General features: G+C 55.1%; 1 protein-coding gene across 19 annotated transcripts in view; it reads left to right on the forward strand.

The window, feature by feature from the left end:
* Window positions 1-25,953, forward strand: part of MYO18A (myosin XVIIIA) — a 103,459-nt gene that overhangs the window by 41,739 nt on the left and 35,767 nt on the right. For 11 of the 19 annotated variants that reach the window (XM_049858740.1, XM_049858751.1, XM_049858746.1 and 8 more), the window contains 17 exons: window positions 12,962-13,049; window positions 13,287-13,393; window positions 13,501-13,677; window positions 14,019-14,232; window positions 14,486-14,628; window positions 15,307-15,407; window positions 16,237-16,300; window positions 16,517-16,661; window positions 16,983-17,003; window positions 18,853-19,029; window positions 19,229-19,319; window positions 19,614-19,806; window positions 20,826-20,912; window positions 22,970-23,111; window positions 23,271-23,430; window positions 24,212-24,398; window positions 24,694-24,937. In XM_049858740.1, the coding sequence (XP_049714697.1) occupies window positions 12,962-13,049; window positions 13,287-13,393; window positions 13,501-13,677; window positions 14,019-14,232; window positions 14,486-14,628; window positions 15,307-15,407; window positions 16,237-16,300; window positions 16,517-16,661; window positions 16,983-17,003; window positions 18,853-19,029; window positions 19,229-19,319; window positions 19,614-19,806; window positions 20,826-20,912; window positions 22,970-23,111; window positions 23,271-23,430; window positions 24,212-24,398; window positions 24,694-24,937 (2,341 nt within the window). Of the gene's footprint in view, window positions 1-805; window positions 945-3,363; window positions 3,426-5,879; window positions 6,591-8,547; window positions 8,626-9,898; window positions 9,935-12,961; window positions 13,050-13,286; window positions 13,394-13,500; window positions 13,678-14,018; window positions 14,233-14,485; window positions 14,629-15,306; window positions 15,408-16,236; window positions 16,301-16,516; window positions 16,662-16,982; window positions 17,004-18,852; window positions 19,030-19,228; window positions 19,320-19,613; window positions 19,807-20,825; window positions 20,913-22,969; window positions 23,112-23,270; window positions 23,431-24,211; window positions 24,399-24,693; window positions 24,938-25,953 lie in introns of those variants that run through there. The other 8 variants (XM_049858749.1, XM_049858748.1, XM_049858750.1 and 5 more) reach the window with 8 other exon arrangements.

A 25,953-nucleotide genomic window follows, 5' to 3' on the forward strand; every position in this document is an offset into this window, starting at 1 on the left:
GGTGAAGGAACAGGCCCAGGTGTACACGGCCAGGTGGGCCCACTGCCTGGGGCAGATGGGACCTCCCTGGGCGGGTAGAAAAACTTGAGGTGGAGATCAAAGAACGAATGAGTGAATAAACAAACAATCTTCAAGTGTCTGGCATATTAGCTGATTCACAAAACAAAAATAAGTCAACAAAACAAACAAAGATCCACTAATTGAGTATATAAAAAAATCAAAATTTTAACTGTCAGTTCATTAAAAGCAGGGATAAGAATGAACCAGTTCTTAAATGCCATCCAATGGAACTGAATCTTTGGGCGAGGCCGGGTCCTGGGCGGAGGCAGGTTCTGGCTGCTGATTTTTGGGAGGACCGGTGTCTGGCTCTGGCTTCTAACCCAAAGATGGGGCAGCTTTACAGTTCTCCAAACCTCTGGCCCTGGTAGGTAATTGTTTGTTCCATGTGGAAGGCAAAGTTGCTAGGGTCCTGGACAGCTTTCGTAATCCCCTTCCTAGGACACAGGCCAGCAGCTTTGGTGTACCTCCCTCCCCCAACTCAAGACTTCTGGGCCATTAGACCTGGAAAGGACCTCAGCCATTATCTAGACTAGTCCAGTCCCTAATTCTGCAGAGAGGCCCAGAGAGGTGAAGTGGTTTATTCAAGAACACACAGCTTCTAAGGGTAGGAAGGTCTATGTTCTGTACCCCACCTATCTTGCCTTCAGTTTTCTTTAATATTTTATTCCCTATACCTTTTCTGACTTTGTGAATTTTGTAATCCTCCCTCCCCTACTCTATCCTTCCTTTCCCCCTGTGCCCACAGTGTTTGTCCGGCAGGTCCTGGCCTTTAGGAAGACTCCGAGCCCCTGAGAGACCCTGCCCCCTGTTTCTTCTCTGACCCGGGGTACAGGCCATCTTCGGCACCATGGCCTTTTCATCAAGGTTTGCCTTCTGGGAGCAAAAGGAAAGTTGGATTTCAAAATCTTTGTGCTTTCCCCACATGCTTGGCATGGTGTGTCTGCAGGCAGGAGACTGGCTTATGGAGAGGCAGCTTCGGAAGCTAGAGATGGACTGGGCATGTGTGTGGATTTGGGGGTGGGGGGAATGACAAGGACAGGGGAGCTCACTCTTCTGTCTTGATGGGCTCCTGCCCTGAGTCACGCTCCTCCCCTCAGCTCCATCTCTGGTAAGCTGAGCCGCCCTTTGTCCTGCTGGTGCCCCTCCAAGTTAACCCCTCCACACCCTTCCCACAGTCCTGCTGCTCTGATTCACCCTTGGGCTGGTGGCTGCTGACGAGGGGCTGCTGGGAATGGATTTGGCTCTGAGGCCTCTGGAACTGGGTCTCCCAGAGGCAGGGGGCAGTGGTGGGTAGAAGGAGAAGGGGTCGGGATGGGGGAGTCAGGCCAGTTAGCAGCCTGAGTGCAGAGGGTGAATCAGGCTGCCAACCTGGGCGCGCCTCTGTGCGGGTGCACAGTCCCAGGCTGGACAATGACCTACAGCAGGCGGGGGAGGGGGGTGAGTCAGCCTGAGGCTAAATCTAGAGCTGAGCTCACAGCAGGGCCCAGCGTCCCAGACACTGCGGGGGGCAGCCAGTGTCTCCCCCAACACCTCATGCTTGGGCCAGACTCTCGAGGTCCCAAACTGGAGCCACTGGAGGGAGGACAGATTCGGAGCTGGTGAAGGGCGCGGAGGGGACTTGGAATCTTGTAGCCATTCCTGACCCCCAGCTAACAGCACTGCGTGCAGTAATGAGTGTGTGGGTGTGGTTTGAGAACACTTGCTTTCCCTCTAACCCGCGAGCCAGGGAGCTAATGCACGGAGTGATACGTGGAGGAGTGGGGGTGGGGGGGGAGGGGTGGGCATGGAGGGGCGGCAGGTACAGACCGAGGAGCTGCCACTTCTCTTTACTCCCTCTCCACCAGCTTCTCCCTTCCCCTTCTCTGTTCCAACCCCAGTTTCTAAAATAGTAGGGTCCACTCTGGTTAATAATTGCCCTTTTCCTTCTCTCCATGGCAGCCTGAACTAACTTTGAAGCTTGAGCCCGTTGAAAATAGCTCTGTAGACAAGAAGCAGCTTTAAATCTGCAGTGACTGCCGGCTGGTCAGTGCCCCAGGCACTGCTGATTAGAGCTCGGAATCAGCCAGGGATCCTGGCTGAAAACAGAGTCCCCACTCCACCACCACCACCACCACCCTCCCTGCCCGCCCCCAAGTGGAAAAACATCATTAAAATGATTCTGGATGAGTTTCTAAGAACCTTTTCCTTTTGGACTCAAGGACTCCTTCCTGTTCTCCCACCCCCTTTGTGCCAGGAAAGAAAGGCCTGCTGAGGATGGGGTAGGGTTGGTAACAGGCCTAGCTTTTTCCTAGGTGACTAGAGAAAGCAGAGAAATTAAATCCGCTCGGGCTGCCTGAGCTTTTTGAGGGAGAAATGCTGGTGAAGGGGTAGGAGAAAGCGCTCCCAAACTTGAGGCCTAGCCCCCCGGGTCTGTTCTGAGCCAGTCTCTGAACTGAAAGAACCTTCAGAGCTTCCCCAGCTCTCTCCTTTTTCCAGATAAAGTGTGGTTCTGCTGTTTCCCCCTGACTTCCTCCTCCTCTCTCGCTCAGGCCGGCTCCTGGGGCCTAGCGCCACAGCAGCCAGAGCTACAGGCGTCTTTCCTTCCTCCACACCCCACCCCTAACCTTGAGGTTTCCTCCCTCAGTTGCATGTTTGGCAGTTTTGCGGGTATGAGGTTGGGAAAATATCTGGTCTCCTGAATCCCTCCCTCTGCCCCACTTCCTGTTTCCAGCCAGAGCCCAGCTGGGAAGGCACTGAGGCTCTGTGTTAGAAGACAATCAATCGTACAGGACCAAGCAGCAGGCCAGAGCCAGCCTGATGGGGCTACCCATTCTCCTTGCACCAAATTCTGTTGGCTCAGCAGGCACCCACCCTGGGGGGTTATTTCCCTCTCCTCAGTCACCAGGCCAGGGACTTTTGTGCAGATCATTTCTTGTCTGAGTTGGGATGACTCTTGTAGTTTTGCATGAGTTGAAGTAATGGCATCTTATTATCTGCCACATCACCAAGGCCATAATGTTGCTCTTGTGGTTGGAGCTCGTTAGACAGCCCAAGTGGGCAAAGAGCCTTGGCTGGTTATTGAGGGCAAGGAAGGGCACGTGGCCTTCTCATCCACAGAGGCTGTTCACTTTTAAAGCTGTCACTGGACAGTTTTGATCCCAGGGTAGGATATCTCTTGCCTAGGTCCCCCAGCCTCAGTACTCCTGAAGACTTAGAAGCTCTGCCCCTTGGGGAGAGAAAGGCCATTTGCCTGTTCCCTTTCTGTGCTTCTGGTGCTGGGTCTCCCAGCCTTGATCTGCCAGTGACTTCTTTGTCTGCTCCCTCAGGTTAAAGAGGAAGACAAAACTCTGCCAAAGCCTGGCCCTCCTGGCAAGGAGGAAGGGGCTGTAAGTGCTTCTCCAATACCCCTCTGTATATGTGTGTGTGTGTATGTGTGGTGTGCGTGTGTGTGTGTATGTGTGTGGGTGGAGCTTGACCCCAGACTCACCAGCCCCCGACTAGCTTATAAGGGTTCCCCTTCCTGTGTGGCATGGCTGAAGGAAATGCCAGTAAAGGGGCAGAAAGAACAGAATGTGTGATGCCGGCCTGGGAGGTGTGATGGGAAACCTGGGAGATGAGAAAGCCAAGGTACTTTGGGGGCCTTCCCCTGGGCCCATTAGCTCTGGTTTTCTGAACACTTCGGGACTAGGAGAGGCTGGGTGGGCAAACTCTTAGGTCTGGGAGCACTAAAGGAGAGCTCAGCTGTTGAGACTCTTCAGCCTGCTCTGTATGGCACAGGACAAGGACACAGAGGGATTTCACTGCAGCTGTCGCTGTCTCTTCTCAAGACCCCGTCAGCTGCTTGATGCGGGTGGCCTGGAGGGAGGCTCCAGCTGCCTGCTGCCCCTACCCCCAAGTCTTTCTGCCTCAGGATAGAGACCCCGAATAGAGCTGGATTCCTTTAAGACAGGAGAAGAGAGACCATTCCTAAACAGCCGGGTCTGGAGCTATGTAATTAGGAGAGGGCTGCTGTTGGCACAAGGGTGGGGGTGTCCAGGGTCGGGGGCAGAGCTGGATCACAAAACAGATCAATACTTCATTACCCCAGATGGTGCCTGCCCGGGCTCCCCCACTTCCTTGGGTGGAGATTTGATTAGCCAGGCATGGTAGCTTCCACCTGATCCATAAACAATCCCGCAAGGCCAGCCTGTGGCTACCAAGGGATGTGTTTGAGATACATGAGGAAGAAGTCTCAGATTATTCCAGATTTTTTGGCGAAAACTACATGTAAAATGTTTAGAGGAGCGTCCTGTATAAGTGTGGGCATTTACTACCATCATTGTCGTCCTCGTCATGATCATCTTCAATTAGGGAGGAAAGGATGGAGTGGGATAGGGGCCAAGCCAGAAGAAGGAGGGAAAGAGAGAAGGACCCAGCAACTAGGGCTACCGGCCAGCTCCGCAGTGCCCTGGCATGCTTTTGAGCACTCTTGGGCCAAGAGGTTGAGGAAGAGGCAGTTTCAAGCCCTCCCCTCCCCAACTCCTGCAGCTGCAGCACCCTGCTGCTGAGGCCTGAACTGAGGCCTCCTGGTTCTGCTCTGTCCAGGAGGTGGGGCAGCCTCCTGGACAAAGCAGAGCAGGTGGAAGCCAGGGCAGCAGCTCCCAGGTCTGCCCACTCTCTGAACATCTTCCCGCATCTAAGCAGGAATGGACAGCTTGTCCCCCCACAGTCTAGTGCCCGGGTATACTCTAGAACCAACGTCATTGTTTTGGGGGAATGAGGACTCAAGCTCAGCTCAGTTAGGGGCAGAGCACTGCCTGACCAGTAAGGACCCCCAGATTGACCTTACCCCCCCAGGCACAGAAAATTCTGCCCCGTCATTAGTCAGCTGGGCCTTCCCAGTGGCAGCCCTTTGAGATCTCAGACAATTCCCACTGGTGTAGGAAGGGTGAGTGCACCAGGCTGAGGGTGCCAGGGTATTCCAGTCAGCTCCTGGGTGCTCCAAGGCTGAGAGGCTGGCTGAGCCAGGGTCCCTGCCCTAGGACAGAGAGGAGCCAGGCCACTTGGGGGCTTAACCCTTCACGGGCTCATGTGCCTCCTCTCCCTCTCTCCATTCCACACGCACACATAGTGAGAGCTAGGGGACCTCCAAACCCTTAAGAGGTTTGCAGCAGGAAAACTGCAGAGACAGGTAGAAAGCAGGCTGGGGTGGAAGCTTCCTGGGCCAGCACTGGGACCCCTGAGAGAGTAGGTGAAGGCAGACAGTGGCCGCAGACCAGAGGAGCTGAGAGGGAGGAAGCTTGGTGTGTCCTGGGACCAGGAAGAGCTCTCTGACCCTTGTTTTCTTTGGGATCTGCAGGCACAGGGTGACGAAAGGACCAGGGACCACAAAGGCAGGAAGCCCTGGAGTTAGGCCTAGGGTTGGTGGTAGGGATTGGTTGTTTAACCTCTCCTTGCTCCATCTCTGCATGTTTGGGCTGTGAGGGGATGGGTTTGCTTGGCTCGGGGCTTCGTTGCGGCTCTGACAGAAAGCCAGGATCTCTGGGGCACCTCAGGGGCCTCTGGCCACTCTATGTTGGCATCTCACAGCATCATTCTAAGCCTGGGGATACATAGCAGGTGACAGTAGTACCTACTTGTGCTTTGTGGGAAGGAGAGGCCACACTCTTAGATATAATTGTCTGATTTGGTAGATGGAGACAGGTTTCCTGGGGTACACTCTTGTAGCTATGTGCTGTTTGGCACAGATGAGTGGAGGGTCCGTGCTAGGGCTACGCGAGGTCACACCTTCTCCCTCTGCATGGGGTGGGCAGGGACGCAGGAACTCATGCTAATGTTTCCCTGTATTCATGTAACTGTAGCTAGAGGGCAGCTCAAAGGACGGCAGTGGCCCATCTAGGAGCCCGCAACCTCCCACCAGCCTGGTGCCCTCAGAGACTTCCCAGAGAGCCAAGAGCCCTACACCTGCACTCACCATGAATGGCCCAGGGGCTACCTCAGCAGAAGCCCCGAGCGAGGAGACCCAGGGCCTATCCCGGAAGCGGGTGGCAAATGCAGTGAGGAAGGTGGTGAGCAAGGTGCTGCCTGGTGAGGAGCCTGGGAGTGCCAAGGAGCCTCTGGGCAGAGGGGTCAAGTCCCCTGAACACCCGGCTCGAGGCAAGAGGGGAGAAAAGGCAGCCCTGAGCCCCAAGCCCCCACCGCCGCCTCCTCCTCCCCCTGCTCCGCCTAAGCCTGAAGCAAAGAAGGAGGCAGCCAAGGATGAGCTCTCTGTGGGCCTGCGGAGCCTGATGTCTCGGGCCAAAGGCAAGGACCACAAGCCCCGCAGCAAGCAGTCTCTTGGGAAGGGGGAGAAGCCCTCCGGCCAGGAGCCAGGCGCTGAGGGGAAACCAGTCTCCCCAGGGAAAGTGGACTCCCCAGAGAAACCAGGATCCCCAGCCAAGCCTGAAACCCCAGAGAAGCAGTGTGCCCCAGCCCCACTGGAAGAGCTGGTGGCCCCAGACTCCACTGGCCCGAAGTCGAACCTCACTGGAGAGCAGCAGTCCAAGTCGCCAGCCCCTGGCGTGCAGCAGGAGGTACCTGAGTGTGTCACTAACCTCCTATGGCCCTCACCAACCTTGTCCCGGGGCGCAGGCACCATCACAGCCGGCTTCTCCAAGCCTCAATAAGCCTGCATGACCAGAGGCTGCTCCCAGAGCCTGAGGGCTGGACAACAGGGGCTGCATGGCTTTCCTTAAGTCAGTGCCGGCACCCGCCGTGACCTGGGCTCTGCTCTGGCAGCTGGGAGGGAGAGTGTTAAGCAGCATGCTTCTGGCCCTCCACACTCTTGCCATGGCAGTTGGAGGCTGGGCACCGTGGAGGCTGGGCCCCAGCTGCATGGTACCTGCTTGGCTCAGGGTCTTAGCAAATGAGTGCCAAGATAGAAACACAGTGTTTTCTGAAGTCATGTGGCCTGGGTTCACATCCCCTGCCACTCCACCCCTGTGGCATCTCAGCAAGGGCCCATCTCTGAACCTGCGTCTGTCCGGTGGGGATAATCCAGGTCCATAGCCCTTCCTCTGAAGCCCCTGGGGCCAGAAGTATTTTGGGGTAGTAACTTTTGGATTTCAGAATGTCGTATGGTGTACATAATGAGCAGGAACCCGTAACCAAATACATGAATATTTTTATAGCAAAATCTATGTGTATTCATGCTGCGGGGTGATAGAGTATGAACAGTTGGGTTTTGCCACCAAAATAGTTTTTAAAAATCTCTTGTTTGGAGAGTGCTTTTTGAATTTTGGAATTGTGAGTAGGGAGTAATACCCGCTTTGGAGGCTGCTGCGGCCATCAGAAATGTCGGGGGTGGCGCTCTAAGCCCAGTCCGCGGCACCCAGGGTGCTCCGTAAACGGAAGTGTCGATAGCTATGCTAATAACAGTTGTTAGTGGCTACACCTTCGCCCTGACTGTCTTCCTCAGGCCTGGGCAGTACTGCATCCTCTCTGCCAGCAGGATGCTTGAGGAGCCCTGGGCTTGGGTGGCAGAAGGGCACAGTGAACCCCTTTGAGTCTGGGGGCTGCCCTTGTCTGCCCATAACATGCTCTTTCTGAGTGGGCAGGAGGCTGAGAGCAGAGGGGAAGGCCAAGGACTATCAGTTCAGCCCCTTCCCCTTGGAAGGTGATGCCTCCTTCTCCAGTCCTTGGGTTGGGACTGTTTCTCTCTTCAAGCTTCCCTGTTTTGTGGAATCCCCCACCCAAGGCCTCATGGGGTATGTGGGGAGCTGTCACATTTCACCATTGCTTCTCTGTGCTGTTGATATTCTCCTTCTGAATGGAAGGAGAGGGGCCAGGAGGATGCTGGGAGGTAAAGGCCTGTGCACCTGACTGCTACCTTCTAAGATCCCTGGGGTCCTAGAACCCACCTTGCTGCCTGTTCATCCTGGGCTTTGCAGCACTTAGAGAGGAGCCAGGCAGCAGTTCTTCCCCCACCTCTCCTGGGCCACTTTGTGAATCAGGGATGTGACCATTCCTGGCACACAGGGGGGAGTTGGCAGGGGCATTTTGGCCCAACAGGACATGAGGTGAACCGTCGGTCCCTAAAGAGAACCTATATGTAGCCAGGGAGGGTCACGTGCCTGCTCCTGGGCTGGCTGCCCGCCCCCTCTGGCTCCTTACTCCTCTTTCTCTCACTAGGGTAGAGTTGCAGGGGCTGGGACATGTCCTGACCTGGAACCCAGCCACCTGTCACCTGAGTCTGGGGCAGGGACCAGAAAGGCAGGTGGGAGTACAGAGCCATCCTGGCTTTGGCCCAGGGGGTCAAGATGGTTAAGATGGTGGGAAGAAATAATTCCAGGTTATTTGAGGTTTGTGAGCTTCCAGACACCTGTTCTTTTTTTCTCATCTATTAGTTTAAAAATTCAAATTGGTGCTTGGCTTATCTCCTTGACCCTATTCCGCTTACCTATTGGGTCCCTATGACTTCCTGGGTCAGGAGCTTGGCATGTTGTGCCCCCGCCACACCCCAGCCGGGACTAATAGTGGTTTAATCTTTAGGCAGAAGCTGCCCTCAAGGCCCAGCTGACCCCAGCAGAGGAGGCCCACCAGCGGCTTGAGAGGATCTTCGCAGCTTCTGTAATGCCACCTCTCTCGTGTGTGATTGCTCAGTCCCTGGTGCTCCTCTTTGAGGCTGGAGGCCAGACTGTGTGTGTCTGTGTGTAGGAGTGGCTGACTATGGAAGGATGGCTCGATGGGTGGCCTGTGGGCTCTCAAGTTAACTTCCCACTTGAAGCAATTAGAGAAGAGCTCTGCAGAGGGCCTTCTACCCTCAGAGGGCCTGTGAGGTCTTTCCTCCAGAGAGCCTACAGCTCTGTGCCCGTGCGTGGGGACCCCTCCTGGCTGGGGAGCCAGTCCCCTTCTCTGGCCCTGTTCTGCTGTGGAGTTCATGTCTTGTTGCCAGGGCCTGGTGGGTAACAAAGCAAGGAACTGGCACACTCCCCAGGGCCTGGCCCATTTTTGGTGCCCTGGCACTCCAGACGCAGTTGGGGCCCTTTAACCCCTTGCCCATTTCTAACAAGCAGAGTCTAAGGTCTGGCTGACTCTCCTTCCTCTTTAGAAAGTCCTTGAGGGCTTTAAATAACCCAGCAGAGACAGAGAGGTCAAGGTTGGCCACAGGGTCTGTCCACAGTCCCTCGATTCTTGGGCAGTTGGCCCCTAGGTTGGATATGGATAGGGTGGTGCCTCTGCTTGTCATGTGGTCAGCATGCCTGCCTGGGAGCTCTGGGAGAGGTGCAGGGGTGCCACGGGGCTTGAGGAAGGGATCCTAGACTTGGGGCTGCAGGTGGCCTTGTTCTGTGAGGCGCAGGGCTGTGAGCTTTGAAGGGCATGGGAAGTGGCACCCTTGAGCAAGTATTTGGAGGCAAAGGACAGCTTTTGTGCTGGTGGGTGGCTACAGAGGAGCGAGGCTGGGATATGCCCTTGAGATAAGACAGGAGGCTCCCAGGGACCCAGGTCATGGGTATGGTCAGGTTGGCCTGGCCTGGCCTGGCAGGCACATGGAAAAGGGAATCTAATTCAGAATGGACTGGATGGCCAGCCCGGGAGAGACTGTGGCCAGAAACAAAATGGCATACACCTGCCCAGGCCACAAGCGGTGACTTTCAGGAGCATTCTCCTCTGAGAAGTCTGATGGTAACAAGTGCCTCTTCACCAAGCTGGGCCCTTCCTTCCTGGTCTGGCCTCTCCTTGGCTGGGCGCCGTTCACTTGCTCCTCCCATCTCCATCCTACACCTCGGGCAGCTGGAGCGTCCAGCCCACTAGGCCCAGGGGTGCTTGCTGAAGGGGACATGCCAATGGTCTGTTTGTCTTCACCCCTCTTCTTTCTCTCTTCTTTGCTTGCTGCCGGTAGCTGGACCCTGAGGCCGCCTCTCCTGCCCACAGCCAGGTAGGGTGCTCCTGCCCCTCTCAGGAGCTCTCTGCTTCCTCCGGTGACCACCCACTGCCCTTGGCCTGTACCTGGGCTGGCATCTGTGCTCGGGCCTCATGCTGGAGTGTAAGGCCTCTTTCCCCTTCGGGCTCCCACCCGGTGTCTGGGGGGACCCCCTGGGGGAGGCAGTACCAGGAACTTGAGATGGGGCAGCTCTGTGCCAGGCCCTTTGGGAGCCTCTAGACCCAGTGTCTCTGCTCTATTTTGGCCTCTCTGGCACATGGTAGCTCTCAGCCACTGGAGCCCAAGGGCCTGGGTGGAGTTTTGGGTCCTAGGTGTTTCACCTCTGCTCACTCTGGGTGGAGAAAGCTGAAGAGTCTGTATCTCCGCCCTCCCTCCAGGCTAACCCTGGAGATGAGGCATTCTCTGTCTCCACCTTCTGGCCAGTGTGGGAAACCATCTTCAGATTAGCTCTAAATAAGTTGGTTATAGGCCCTAGCTGGAATCTGTGACCTATTTATTCATCAGGGCCAAATACCTGGCCCATAGAATGTGCCCATTCAAGACAGAAGTTTCACCTGTTTCACATAGTGTGAAAAAAATAAAATATTGTAAGGAATTTTTTTTTTTTTTAATATGAAGTTCAAAAAAGTCACTGCTCTCGAGTTGATTCCGACTTATAACAACCTATAGGACAGAGTAGAACCGCCGCAGAGAGTTTCCAAGGAGCGCCTGGTGGATTCGAACTGCCGACCTTTTTCATTAGCAGCTGTAGCATTTAACCACTATGTCGCGAGGGTTTGTGATTATATGACATTATATTTCTTCAAATATAAAGAACTAGCCTTTTTAAATATCCTCACTTAACAAATTAAAATGTTGACAACCCCATACTGTCCTCCTGTTTAGAGGATAATTTCATGGTCCATGAAACCCAGAAGTCTAGGAACCACTGACACAGTCCAGCCTTCTCTCTCAATAGCTGGGGAAAGTCATTTTTAGTGCTTCTGTTCTACCTCCTAGTTTGTTACATAGTGCCTTGGGTCCTAAAAGCTTGCAAGCGGCCATCCAGGGTATGACAGTTGATCTCTGTTTGCCTGCAGTAGCAGAGAAAGAAGGAGAGTCAGGAATAGGAGGAAAAAAATGGAATTTGTGTGGCTAAGTGACCTGGGCTGGGAAGTGACTCCATGAACACCTGCCCCCTTTGCTTTGAGACCAGAGGAAGTCCTGGATGGTGTCCAGCTGCTGCTACTGAACAGTTTGATTAAAGATTCTTTAGAAGAACCATGATCAAAAGGGGGAATATGTAGAGCAGGATTTAAAATTTTCATAGACTCCAGACTTTCTGGAGCCATGGAGGCTGGATGAACCCCTAAAACTATTGCCCTGAGGTAATCTTTAAACCTTGAAACGAAAATATCCCCTGAAGTCTTCTTAAAACCAAACAATACTTTAGCGGCCTTGAGCATTGTGCTCTTTTAAGATTTATCTGTATGAGATCAAACTGACAACAGCAACTTGAAAGATTAGTAGGAACCTAGAGGGCAGTGAGTTTCTGTTAATGGGGGAGGAACAACTCAGAAAAGAAGGGTAAGAATGGTTGCACAACTTGAACAATGTAATCAGTGTCGCTGGATTGTACGTGTAGAAACTGCTGAGTTGGTGTATGTTCTCCTGTGTACATTCTCAACAACGACAACAAAATAGCTGGGGAAAGGGCAGTCCAGAGAAGATTGTTCTGAAGCTAGAAGCAGACCTGGGAGCAGGGCCCAGATCTCCTTTTCTTTCAGCTCCCAGAAACGTGGCAAAGAGCACACTTCTTACATTTTCTTATCCTTCCCCTGTCCCTCACCCAGGCGCCACTATCACGAAGCTGAGTCTGTGCCTCAGCCTCAAGTCTCATGAGGAAGGGGCACCTAGGGTGGAGGGCTGTAGGAGATGAATTGTACCTCACAGTTGGGGGCCCTCAGAGAGTGGGGGGGCAGGGCCGGCCTGAGAGCTTCTCCATGCTACCAGGAGCGACCATCCCCCCACCAGAGGCCACTGGATCATCCTGCTGCCCCTTCACTCACACATGACAAAGAATCCTAATGGGAGCTGGGCCCCTTTCCTGTTTGCCCAGCTCGCCCGAGCACCATCTCTCTCCAGATCCACACCCCAGCAGTACGTGCAAACACTTTTTTTCTGATTGGCAACCACCTAGAGCCTGGGGTGGGGTGGGGGGGTCCCAGCCCCTTTACCCCCATTCCTGTGCCCATCTATGTGGCATGTAAGTCTCTTCCTGTGTTTGGCAGAGCAGTGCTGCCTCCCCATCTCCCCCTTCCCTTCCTCACTTGTACTTCTATGACATTAGCAGGTCTGCATAGGTCTGTACACCTGCCACCTCCTGAGGAGGGCCCTTTGCTCATGGTGACATGAAGAAGGACAGAGCAGGCAGGCTGGCATGTGCCTCTGGGCACTGTCCTCTGCCTGGGTTGAGTATCCTCTGGCACGAAGGCCAGGGCTAGGCTAGGGGTTCAGGACCCACCTACCATTTTGCACTGCAAAGTCCTAGGTAGACACTTTTCTCCTCAGGCCTTGAGGAAATGCCCTTGCCCAGCTTAATGAAGGAGGCCCCATTGTTTGGTTGAAGAGAGAAGCTGGGCGTGAAAGATCACAGTAGTCGTGGCCTAGGGCTAAGGGTTTAAGCTCAGAATACTGAGCTTACAGGCTTTGCAGGGAGGATGGAGCAGAGGGCAGCTGGAGGTAGAACTTGGTGGTTTGCTTTCCTGGAGTCTGCTGTCTCCTGGGTACATGCTTCCTGTGTCCCTGTCCTTCCCAGACCCTCAAGGCTGGTGTAGTCCCTACCCTGTGTGTTCTTGTCCTCACAGCTTCTCCACCCCTCGCCCTAACACCTCATGTCCCTGTGTTCTGTGTCTGCCGCCTAACTGTCCCCTTCCCCGGTGAAGCCCTCCTCCTCACTTGCCTCCTCTTTTTCATGCTGTCCTTGTCCCTCTGTCTTCCAGAGCAGGGAATGACTATTTATTCTTCCCCTCCCACTGATAGACAAAGACAGAGGAGCAGATTGCAGCTGAGGAGGCCTGGTATGAGACAGAGAAGGTGTGGCTGGTCCATAAGGATGGCTTCTCACTTGGTGAGTCTCGGGAGGGCCCAGGGTGCAGATACCTGGGCTCTCTGGTTTCTCAGCTGCCCCCTAACTCGTCTCTTCCTTGCTGGGCAGTGGGTGTGCCTTCTGGGTCTGGTAAGGGCTGGGTGGTAGATGAAGAGAGGCTGGTAATACAGGGATAAGGAGGGTTGGACCATGAAAGGCCTAAATAGAGTGGCAAAAGCTTCGCAGGCCCATGTCGGACTGTATGCCTCTGCCTTGCAGCCAGTCAGCTCAAATCGGAGGAACTCAGCTTGCCCGACGGGAAGGTGCGCGTGAAGCTAGACCATGACGGAGCCATCCTGGATGTGGATGAAGACGACGTAGAGAAGGTTTGCGGGTGGTGGGCGCAAGGAGGTGGGCTGAGCAGGGCAGGCCTGTCCACTGGCAGTGGAGACAGGTGCTCCTTCAGCACCCACCTGCCTGTCCCTACACACAGGCTAATGCTCCATCCTGCGACCGCCTGGAAGACCTGGCCTCACTGGTATACCTCAATGAGTCCAGCGTCCTCCACACTCTGCGCCAGCGCTATGGTGCTAGCCTGCTGCACACGTATGCTGGCCCCAGCCTGCTTGTCCTCAGCCCCCGTGGGGCCCCCGCTGTGTACTCCGAGAAGGTACGGTGCCCTCTAGGCTGACTCATGGGCCCAAACTACCCACCCCCACCTTCCCTGGCTCTCTGCCCCACCCCCACCTGCATCCCGCTGGGCTCCTGTCCACTCATGGTTTACCTGGGGAAAAGGAGGCATTTCAAGGCAGAAAGAGCACCTCCGGCCCCTCTCTAACAGAGCCCAGGACTTTGCTAGTGTCTGTATTTCCATGCATGGCCTTCGCCTCTGAATTGCTAGGCACCCCGGGAGTGAAAATCCCAGAGAGATGTGGACGTTGGGGATGAGGGCCGTCTGGGTAGGACCAGGTAAGAGCCTTCCTCCTTCCCTCCATCTCCCTCCCACCCAAGGTGATGCACATGTTCAAGGGGTGCCGGCGGGAGGACATGGCACCCCACATCTACGCCGTGGCCCAGACTGCATACAGGGCGATGCTGATGAGCCGTCAGGACCAGTCCATCATCCTTCTGGGTAGCAGTGGCAGTGGCAAGACCACCAGCTGCCAGCATCTGGTGCAATACCTGGCTACCATCGCAGGCACCAACGGGAACAAGGTGTTTTCTGGTGAGGCGGGGACAACTGGGAAAACAGCATGGGCTGGGGGCAGAAGTGGGGAAGGAGAACCCTCTAGTGCCAGTTCTCTTTCTCCCTGGCCTCTTCATCCCCGCAAAAGCCCTCCATCTCTGGGAAGGTCTGGGCTAAGTAACCCCAAGCCTCCGTGTCCAGGGGCACAGGCCTGGGCTGGGCCTCCGGAGCCATGGCTGGTGGGTAAGCTGCTTGTAGCGTTCCTGACATCCCCCTGGCCTGTCTTCTGCAGTGGAGAAGTGGCAGGCTCTGTACACCCTCCTGGAAGCCTTTGGGAACAGCCCCACTATCATGAATGGCAATGCCACCCGCTTCTCCCAGATCCTCTCCCTGGACTTTGACCAAGCTGGCCAGGTGGCCTCGGCCTCCATTCAGGTGAGAGGGCACTGCCCAGACCTTAGGATCGTAGCACATTGGCAGCCTGATTTCATGCCCCAGAAATCAGGCTCTCTGCTGTGCCTCCCTTTCTTGGAATTCTGCCCCCAATAAAATGAACCCGACACGGGCGGGGCTGGCCTGCTCTGCTCAGCCCTCTGCCCTGAGCCTTCATCATTCTGCCCTTCACACCTCCTGCCCTGAATGGGGCCAGGCTCAGCTTTCTGCCCAGCTCCCTTCTCTTTCTCTACCCTAGGGGTGTCTCCACCCTGCTGGGGCTGCAGCCCCCTGCCCACTTTCTCAGATCGATGGTTGGGGCCTCCCTCAGGCTGATTTCACCCAGCAGAGGGCTGGGTTGTCAGGAAAGTAAGGCACAGCCAAGGTCGATTCCCTTCCACATTAATTAAATATCTCACAGCAAAGTGTTCATCTCCCCAGGAAAGCTGTGCCTGGGTGCTGGGCAGGGCCATAGGGCCCCCCAGGAGCTCTACCTGGCTTTCTTCCACCTTGCTCTGGTTTCTGCCCCATTTGGCCCTGGGGTGACCTGGCCTCTGGTTTAGCACCTTGGGAATAAGATGTGGCCATCTGCTCCCTGAGCCTGGAGGATCTGGGGCCTGGGGTATGGGAAGTTTGGCCTGCACTGCCCTCTTTACCCACCCCCTCCGTGCTGTGCCATAGACGATGCTTTTGGAGAAGCTGCGTGTGGCTCGGCGGCCGGCCGGTGAAGCCACATTCAACATCTTCTACTACCTGCTGGCCTGTGGGGATGGTACCCTCAGGTGAGATGGGACAGAGGCTACAGGGAGGTGCTCTGGGTTCCTGGACTTTGCCACTTGATTGCATCCTGTACCACTTGTTTATTGCGTGCTTGCTGTGTGCTAGGCTCTGAGCTAAGCCCTGGGTGTGACGAGATGAAATGAGACATAGACCTTGCCCATCAGGAACTCTCTGGCTCCAGGTACAAGAGCCTTGCTGTTTGTGACAGGGCCATCACTGACCCTTCTGTGTTCCCAGTGCCTACCTAGAATCTGTGATTCATGAATCTGGGTCTGGAGAGGAGAGTACACTGAGACACATGTGGTCAGTGGCTTACCCACAGTCACATGGATAGTATGGGCTGAGGTGGTATTTGAGTCCATGCTGGTTATGCTGGACCCCAAGCCTTTTCTAGGGCTCTCCCCATGTCGGCTGCTCTGCCATGTTCTTCCCTTTAGACCTTCACACTAACTGTCTGTATTCACAGAAAAAGGACAAATAACAAGGCTGAGCAAGTAGCCCCAGGGCATTGCCCTTTTAGCTCTTCCTGCAAGGAATGCACAGCCTCTGTCCTGGCTGAACCCACCCTGTAGGCAGGTTCCCTGCCCCCTCCAGGGGCCTCCTGGACCCTCTCACCTGTGCATCTGTGGGGACTATTCTGGGGAGGCCGGTGCTCTAATCAAGGGTTTAAGCACATTAGGAAAGATAGCAGCAGCTGACCAGACAATGCGCATGACGGGCAGACAGACCCGGAGTCTAGAAGCCGAGTTTGTCTTTCCCAGCAGTCCTGGCAGGGAGATGCCCTTGGTGTGGGGACCAAGCACGGTGCTGATGCCTCATTTGTACCCCCAGGACAGAGCTCCACTTGAACCACTTGGCAGAAAACAATGTGTTTGGGATTGTGCCGCTGGCCAAGGTGAGGTGTCTGTGGGGACTGGGTTGGTAGCCTTGAGGGTAGGAGAAGCCTCATTTAGCCTGCGGTGCCCCATGGGGTTGCGGGAGCCCAGCTTCAGTTGGTTGGCTCTGCCCTGAGCCTTGTCCTCCGCGAGGGCCCAGCAGTATGGGTGGGGGTGCTGCTGGGAGGGACAGCCCCTCTGAGTTCCGATGCCAATGTGCCAGTCTGTCCCTGCAGCCCGAGGAGAAGCAGAAGGCAGCTCAGCAGTTCAGTAAGCTACAGACGGCCATGAAGGTGCTGGGCATCTCCCCCGACGAACAGAAGGCCTGCTGGTTCATCCTGGCTGCCATCTACCACCTGGGGGCTGCAGGAGCCACCAAAGGTAACATAAAGTTGGTCCCAACAACCTGTTTGTCACCTGGAAGACCTTGTAGAGGCCCCACCCACTCCCAGTCTGTTCCTGCCCAGCATAGGCTCTTCTGTGAGCAGACACCCCACTTTGGCTTGTGCTGCTTCCCAGTCCCCCATGCCAGAGCAGAAGACTCCGAACACCCGGAGAAGCATCTCTACCCGTGATGGCCCAAGGCCTGGACATAGATGGCAGTGACTAGGCTGGGGGTTTGGAGGTTGAGGGGAAAGAGAAGGGAACTAATTCAGAGGAGTCCGCATAGAATAACTCTTCTTCTTGTTCCCTTCCTGACAGAGGCCCCTGAGGAGCAAGCGGGTAACTAATCTCGGCCCCTCCCTCGGGTGTAGGGGTCGCCTTGCCCTGCCTTGGTGGACTCTCTCTGGGGGCTGGGCTTGCTCTGTCATAGGGGAGGGGAGCTGGTCTGGGCAGAAGCCCCAGGGTTGAGGGTTGAGAGGGGCTTTGCAGTCTGTGGAGCTTCTGGGAGACCCAGGAATAGCTGCACCTCCTACCTGTTTTGCATCCAGATTCTGGAACCTTTCAGGATGCACTGCATGGGACTTAAGTGGGGTGGGGTAGGGTGAGCTTGCTTATTGAGGCCACCTTTTCTCCACTGGTTTGGTGACAGGTGTCTTCCCTTTTCTCCACTGGTTTGGTGACACTTCTCTCTTCCTCTTGCATGTCAGGGTGGAGGCCACTAGGGGGCAGCAGTTATCCATGCTAATGAATAGGCTGCAGCTTCAGCACGTGTGCTTGGGGGCTTGTGAATGGCAGAGACTTGATCTGGCTTGGAAGAGCTCCGTTGCCTTCTCCTGAGATTACTTTAGAGGGCAGGTGCATGGAACACCTCTTCACCTCTTTCTCCTCCAGTTGAGGGAAAGGGGATGCTGTGAACAGCCACCTTGGGCTTTGGCCTTATCTTCCTCTGGGGTGTGAAGAGCCCCAGGCTGTTCAGCAGGACTGAGAAAGCAATGGTGGGTGGGTGCATGGAAGAACAGCGTCTGGGTGTTAGGCTCTTTATGATCCCCGCAGGTGGCCTGCCAAAGATGAATCGCACTCTGAGTTAAAGAAGTTGTTTCTAGGCTGTGTGGGTAGGGAGGGCAGGCAGGGGTGTGGCTGTGTCTGTGGAAAGAAGGTGACAAGCATAGATTTCCTACAACCTCACTCAGAGTTGACTGCAGGTAGAGGGATTTGGGGGTGTCAGCACATGGACTTTGTTGAGCAGTGTCTGTTACCTCCTCAGAGCCCCCAGAATTTTCCAGGGGTGTGTGTGTGTCTGCTGAAATGTCTTTGTGCTTCTCTTTCCATGTGGGTTAATGTGATCACACCTGTAAGCATACTCTTGGAGACTGTGTGTATGTGTGTGTTTGTGTTTCTGAGTCTGAACGTGGTTGTGTTTTCTCGCCTGCTCATCCTCACAACCCCCACCCCCACCCCCTCTGCTCCCCACTGCAGTCCTTCCCGTGGGCCTGGCGGGCTGAGTTGATGACTATTTGCTAACACACTGTTTTTCTTTGCATGCTGCATGCTGGTCCTTTGCCTTACAGAAGCTGCTGAAGGTAAAACCTTGTTTCTTGTTAGCTTTCCCTAATTACCGTGATTAGACACACATTGGCTGAGGCGCGGATGCTGCGTGGGCTGCTCCCTCTCCCTGCTGCTTCTTTGCCTCCCCACTGTTGGGGCATGGGTGGGTTTCTATGGTCTCCCTCCGGCAGATGGCAGACACCTGGGGGTAAGAGGGAGGGTCTTAATGCACCCGTGTAAGGGGGGTGCTAGTGTTGTCTCATGAGAAGTCCCCCACAGGCACAGGTGGCTCTTGTCATAGGTGGGTTGGCTCATCATCTGATGTCCTTCTCCAAGGTGAGCACCCCTGGAGCCAACCCCTCCAAAAGGGATGATCTTTGCAGCTGACTGCGTTCACTCTGGTGGCAGCAGTATGGAGTTTTCTCCTCTGCTGGGACCTGCTGATTTTCTGGAAACACAGGCAGCTGCTGGCTGTCCCCATCCTGCTTGAAGCCCATCTGGTGTCATCAGGGATGGTTGTTTCCTCTGGAAGATGCCGCTGCTCTCCAGTCCTATGGGGGTGAGGGAGCCAAAGGGCCACAGTGGTCATCACCTGGCCCAAGGAGGAAGACCCAAAATGCCAGTTTCTTTTTTCTACCCCCAGCTGGACGCAGGCAGTTTGCCCGTCATGAGTGGGCCCAGAAGGCTGCGTACCTGCTGGGCTGCAGCCTGGAGGAGCTCTCCTCGGCCATCTTCAAGCACCAGCACAAGGGTGGTACCCTGCAGCGCTCCACCTCCTTCCGCCAGGGCCCCGAGGAGAGCAGTCTGGGAGATGGCGCAGGTAGGCGGGATTTGGGGCCCTGAGCCAGGGCTTGCGGCCATCTCTGGGATGGGAGACTGTTGGGGTGAATGGACCCTTATGTCAGGGGAGAAGCCCAGCCCCAGGACCCCATGCCTACGTAACCCTGGGAAAGTAAGGGACATACCCAAGTGGGGGAGTCCTAGGGAGTAGGAGGTAAGTTGACCTTCTCGCCCCACAGGTCCCAAACTGAGTGCCCTGGAGTGCTTAGAGGGTATGGCTTCTGGCCTCTACAGTGAACTCTTCACCCTTCTTATCTCTCTGGTGAACAGGTGAGTGCCAGGTGGGTCCAGAGTCTGCCCTGCTTCCTGCTTTGGCAAAGGTGTTGCTGTCTTTGTGCCTGTGCACCTGCTGAAGCAGAGCCATTCTCCACCAGCAGAGGGCACTGTCCCCATGGACTGGAGGGAGGAGGGGCATGTCCTCCTCACCAGGGTTCTGGGTACCTGGGCAGGCATGGGGATTTGGCTTGGGGTGGGGCGGGGGTGCCTGTGCACCAGGGGCAGAGCAGTGGGGCCTGCTCGGTGGTGCTGCCCAGGCTGGCTCTGATCGAGGCTCTTCCTGTGAAGGGCTCTAAAGTCAAGCCAGCACTCGCTCTGCTCTATGATGATTGTGGACACTCCAGGCTTCCAGAACCCTGAGCAGGGTGGGGCGGCCCGCGGAGCCTCCTTTGAGGAGCTGTGCCACAACTATGCCCAGGACCGGCTGCAGAAGCTTTTCCATGAGCGCACCTTTGTGCAGGAGTTGGAAAGATATAAGGAGGTAGCACTCACCCTCAGCCCCTGGCTGGGGCACCCCACCCCGGCCCGCTCGCCTCACCTCAGACCTGGCACCCCCAGGGAGGGCATTTTCCCCACTGGCTGCTCTTCCCAGCTCTATGTTTTCTCTTCATTTCTGCCCTCTTTGCTCTCTGGAGGTCCCTGGGTAGCATAAATGGTTTGTTCTCGGCTACTAACATAAAGGTTGGTGGTTCAAACCCACCCAGTGGCACCACAGAAAAAAGGCCTGGCTATCTGCTTTCATAAAGATTACAGCCAAGAAAACCCTATGGAGCAGTTCTACCCGGTCACACTTGGGTTGCTATGAGTTGGAATCGGCTCAACAGCAAGGGGATTGGGTTTTTTTGTTTCGTTTTGCCCTCTGCCACCTTGTCCCTGACCTTTGGGCCTTGGCCACATTGTTAGTTTGTGGAGCATTTGCTCTCCAAGAAACTGAAGGTGTGTTCAGGGTCTCTGGAAGCCCCTCCTCGCTCACCTTCAGGGCACCCTCCTAGGCCCCATGAAGTGTGTCTGGGCCTCACCTTCTCTGCTCCCTTCCATTATATCTGTTAAGACAGTGGTTGATTAATTAGGGACCCTCCACAAAAGGGTGTTCCATATGGGACAAGATTCAGAAATCCTGCCTCACGTGGAGGTGAGTTGAACAAACTGGGGAGGATATTTATCTTGAGTAAGAGAAGATTCAGGGGAAAATGACAGTTGTCTTTCAAGGATGATTGTATGAAATCGAAGGTAGGCTTATTCTGCATTGCCTAAGCAGCTGATGCAAATGACAGGAAGATGTGACTTTAGCTCAGTATAAAAAGAGGCAGGAAGAATTTCAACTGTCTAAAAATACAGTGCGGTGCCTTGGGAGCTAGTGAGCAATTTGTCACTCGGTGATGCTGGAGGGGAGATCCTGCACCAGATGGGAGGTTGGACTTGTGGACCCCAGGGCACCCTCTTGGCCTGCGCCCCACACATTGCCCCTCGTGCTCACTACTGCTCTGCCTTCCTTTCTAGGAGAACATTGAGCTGGCGTTTGATGACTTGGAGCCAGCCACAGATGACTCTGTGGCCACTGTGGACCAAGCCTCCCATCAGTCCCTGGTAGGAATTCCAGTGAGGGCCTCGACCAGCCTTTTATCTCATCTCCCTTTCTTTTCCTTCTGGTCAAGCCCTCCCTGGTGACCTGTTGATGGTGACACTGTGGGGTAAGGGAGGGCCCAGCCACCATGCTCAGGCACCAAGAACCTTACATCCAAGGCTCAGAGGCTCCTGCCCCTTAGCACTCAGACATGCATCCTGCCAAGAGGGTGGTACTTCTGCCCTGGTGCTATGGGGACCACAGCACAGTGGTGTCTGAGCCAGGTGAGAAGGTATGCCTCATCTCTTGCTGGCTGAGGCTCTGACCTGTCCTGTGAATGTGGCTGAGCCTCAAGCATGTCTGCCAGGAGCCCTGGTATCTACTTCCAAGTGGTGAGGGCCTGGATGGATCCAGAAGCCATAGTCATTCCCTCCCAGAGTCCCCAGGAAGAGGACTGATGCAGCCAGCAGAGCAGGGCGAGGAGGCAGCATTCTGGTCAAACCGGAACAGTGCCAAGCTATAAAACGCCCACTGACGAGCTGTCACGGGGGTGAACCCTCACCCCTCATCCTCAGGGGTGGGCTCTGTCACCCTTTGTACTAGTGTACTGGGCACTCTGGTGCCTGGGGGACTGGCTGGCTTGATGAGTGCTTGGCATTTGGTGATTGTCTTCAATTAGGAAAATTGCATAAGATGCATTGTTGGAGAATTGGCATTTGCTAGGCTGCTGATCTCCCTGCTCTGCTTTGATTCCTGCTTCCCTCTGTCTCTTCCCTGTGGAAAGGCCCTGCTTAGCTAGCACAAGGGGGCGGGACCCAGGGGAGAGCAAATGTCCCCCTGGGGATAAATGCTTAAAGTGCCCAAGTACCACATCTCCTCAGAGAAGTTGGATTTCCTTTTTCCTGACACCGGGCCTCCGGTAGCAGCCTCCCTCAAGAGCCTTTGCCATTCCCAAGAGATATGGGGAAGCTAGTATGTATGGCTCATGAACAGCAGTGGGTCAGACAATGCATGCAGAGGGAGCTTGGCCATCCTTCCCCTCCTCCAGTCTTCCCTATCGGATGGACCTTGGAGAAGGGGCCCTTCAGTGTCCAGCCTACCACTCACCATCTGATGGCCTCATTGCTTATTTCCGTCATTCAGGTCCCCAGCCGCTGGGTTACTGTATTCGCCCATTGGTCCTTGGCCACGTTCTGCTTCCTTCTGGGAATGATATCACACCAACTCCCTTGGGGAGCTGTGGGGAGGAGATGCAGACAGCTGGGGCCAAAGAGAAGGAAAATAGTACTTCTCTCACTTCTCTTTTCCTCTAGTCCCTAAAGGTCAGGCCAGAATTGGATACAGGGAAAGCTTAGTCCTCCCTGCCCAAGGAAGACTTGAGAATTCCATAGAAATTCCATAGGCCTAGTTTGTTTGGCCTGCATGGTGCATCAGAAATCAGAATTTAGTATTTCCACCTTCTCTCGAATACCCGGAAGATTTATCAGCACTAGGCCGAGGTTCTCCCAAGATGGCAATTAGTAGGAGCTGAGTGGCAGTTACCCCCAGCTTGCCCCAGACCCTCCCCTTCTGGCTGCCACATCCATTAAGCCACCTGTTGTACCCTTTGGCACTTGAGTTTATGGCCGTGCTTCGAGCCCACTTGCATTGACCTAAACCCTTTCTGGCTCTCCCCTCTTAGGGGGCCAGTGCTAACCCCACAGCTGACGCTTACTGAGAGCTTCTTTTGGGCCATGCACTGTGCTCAAGGCCTTACAGACTGTGTCCCATTTAATCTGTTTGGAGGTGATGCCCAGGGGGTGAGCCCGAGCTGCCTGTGACCTTGTAGGGGATGAGGTTAAGCGAGAGCCCCTGGATGTGGGCTTGGGTTAATAAGAAGCCTCAGTCTTTAGCGACTCGGACTTGAGTCCTGGGAACCATATTTTGCTGTGGGCTCCTTTCTGATCCGTTTCTCCTTTGTGCCCAACTCCTCCCCTTTCTCCATGGTGTCAACAGTGAGCGACAGGAGCTGCAATGTGTGTGCGTGCCTGTGTATATGTGTAGTGTGTTTATAGGGGGGACGTCCTGCCTTTTCCCATAGGTCCGCTCGCTGGCCCGCACGGACGAGGCAAGGGGCCTGCTGTGGCTATTGGAAGAGGAGGCGCTGGTGCCAGGGGCCAGTGAGGATGCGCTCCTGGAGCGCCTTTTCTCCTATTATGGCCCCCAGGAAGGTGACAAAAAAGGCAAGTGACATGGCTGGAGGGTAACTCCTCTACTTCCTCTCCAGAGGACCCACTTGTATGGGTCCGTGTGAATAACTGGCATTTCCCCAGGGGCTCACCTGAGTCCCTGGGCTTTGTGTCTGTGCCTTGACAATCTGAACCCTGCTTCTCCACTCTCAGGCCCAAGCCCACTCCTGCGCAGCAGCAAACCACACCATTTTCTCCTGGGCCACAGTCACGGCACGAACTGGGTAGAGTACAATGTGGCTGGCTGGCTGAGCTATACCAAGCAGAACCCGGCCACCCAGAACGCCCCCCGACTCCTGCAGGACTCCCAGAAGTAAGAACACCACTGCCTGTGTCCGATCCCCAGGGCTGTTTCCTGGGCTCCTTTCCCCTGGGGCAAACAGGCAGACAGCCTCCACTTCCAGAGAGGCAGCAGCCAAGACCAGTTGGCCTTGAGGGCATGGGGGTGACCTACTGGAGCAGAGTTGGGGAACAGACATGCATGAAAAGGTCTATAGTCTTAAATTTGAATGACACCCCACTTTCTTCAGAGAGGTCAGGGGTAGCCCTGGGAACCCCTCGATCGTATAACCCGTCTTCCATTCATTTATTCAACAGATAATAATTGAGCACCTACCCTGTAACAGGGACTCTTCTAGGTGCTTGGCAGCTAGCAATGAACAAAACCTAAATTCCTGGTCTCGTGGAGTTTACGTTCTAGTGAGGGGAGACAGATAACGAATGGTGAATGTAATAAGCAAATTATATAGTATGCGGGAAGATCCTTGACTCTGATGTCTCTTGCCACATTGGAAAACCCCCTTCCTTACTTACCTCTGCCCTCCTTGTTGATGGAAAAGTATAGTTAGCCACCCTCTGTCTGGTCTATCTCTTGGCTTCTGCCCAGCCCCAGTTTTCTGTTCTTGTTGTTTGAAAGTCTCTCTACAGTTTGTCCGCAGGGTGTGGGACGTGCATCCCCAGCCCAGATAACCCAGGGCCTCGGCCACCGTGCGGCTGTTTGGTGCCCTAGGAGCTGGGAGCAGGAATGGTCTCTGTTGCCCCATTAATGCGACTCCACCCCTTTCCCTTCCCTCCCACCCACCCACCTCCGGCAGAAAAATCATCAGCAACCTGTTTCTGAGCCGAGCGGGAAGCACCACGGTGCTGTCAGGCTCCATCGCAGGCCTGGAGGGAGGCTCACAGCTGGCGCTGCGCCGGGCAACCAGCATGCGGAAGACCTTTACCACAGGCATGGCGGCTGTCAAGAAGAAGTCACTGTGCATCCAGATTAAGCTGCAGGTGGTAAGTGTGGCAGCCTGGGCCCAGAGGCCCTTCTTACCCCTGATGGTAGGCCTGGGTGTTCTGGGCACACAGAATCCCACTCTAACTTGACCACTGTTGGTGGGACCTTCTCAGTGCAGCCACCTCTGAACGGCCACTCAGGCCTAGTGACGGTACAGTTGTCCAGGCTTAGCATGTCCTGGACAGTGGTGAGACACATGGCACTGTCGTGAAGAGAGGAAATGCTGACACCAGTCCTACTGTCCTGGCCATGGCCATCAGAGCCCACTGAGGGCAGTGCCTTCCCCTTTGGCAGGATGCCCTCATTGACACCATCAAGAAGTCAAAGCTGCATTTTGTGCACTGCTTCCTGCCGGTGGCTGAGGGCTGGGCCGGGGAGCCCCGGGCCGCCGCCTCCCGCCGGGTCAGCAGCAGCAGTGAGTTGGACCTGCCCTCTGGAGACCACTGTGAGGCTGGACTCCTGCAGCTCGACGTGCCCCTGCTCCGTGCCCAGCTCCGTGGCTCCCGCCTGCTTGATGCCATGCGCATGTACCGCCAAGGTGGGGCTTCCTTCCTTCTCAGGTCCTGGCTCTCTCTTCTGGAGCTGCCTGTGTCTCTCCCCTCCTGTCTCAGAACGGGCCCTAGATCTCTTTCACTCTCTTTTCTGCTCTATGCCTTCTCTGTGGCGTCTTTCTTCTGGACTCTGCTAGCCCATGGCCTGTCCTTTTCTCTATTTTCTGCCATCCCACTGACTCCCTCTTCCTGCTTCCCCTTCCATATTCAAGTTTTCTTTGTCCCCATCCCCTCCCTGCCCTGTATACCCTGCCGTTTGTCCCCACAGCTCTCTCTTTCCCCATGTCCGTAGTTTGGGTGGGTCGGCTCTGCCCACAGCAGCAGAGCAGATGCTGTCTGCCCACCCAGAGGTGGTATAGCTACCAAGGAGCAGGCCGGAGTCTGGGCCAAAACCCGCCCCGCCCCCCGTCAAGAAATTGGATGCTAAATCTCTCTGACATACGTACTTAAAATTCCCAAGAAATGTCAGACAGACCACCCTTTTTATGGATCCACCTAGAGGAGGGGTCAGAGAAGATGGTAATAATAGTAGTAATAATAGTAGTTAACATCGCTAGACCTTTTGCCGTTTACCAGGTCCTGGTCTCAACTCTTCACACACATTAACTCATTTAACCCTCATCACAACAACCTCATGAGGTGGGTACTGTTGTCCTCCCCAGATTAGGAGACTGAGGCTCATAGAGGTTAAGCAGCTTTCCCAAGGTCACACAGCTCATGAGTGCCAGAGCGGGATTTGACCCAGACAGGCTGGCCTTTCAAGTAAGGTTTTGTTTGCCCGAGAAGTTCAAGTTGCCAGGTTTCTACCCTTCTTTCCTTGGCTAGATGAGCAGGCAGGACCCCACCCACTCACTACTAGGTCCCCTTAAGGCATCCCCATGGGGACCATCATTTTTCCTCAGCAGCCAAAGTCAGGAAACGGACTCCCTGCCCTGCTCTAAACAAATCATCACTCTGTCCCTGCGTCTTGGTATGGAGTTGGTGTTTATTATTTCAAAACCAG

Source organism: Elephas maximus, chromosome 19, assembly GCF_024166365.1.
Source record: "Elephas maximus indicus isolate mEleMax1 chromosome 19, mEleMax1 primary haplotype, whole genome shotgun sequence".
Lineage (NCBI taxonomy): Eukaryota > Metazoa > Chordata > Mammalia > Proboscidea > Elephantidae > Elephas > Elephas maximus.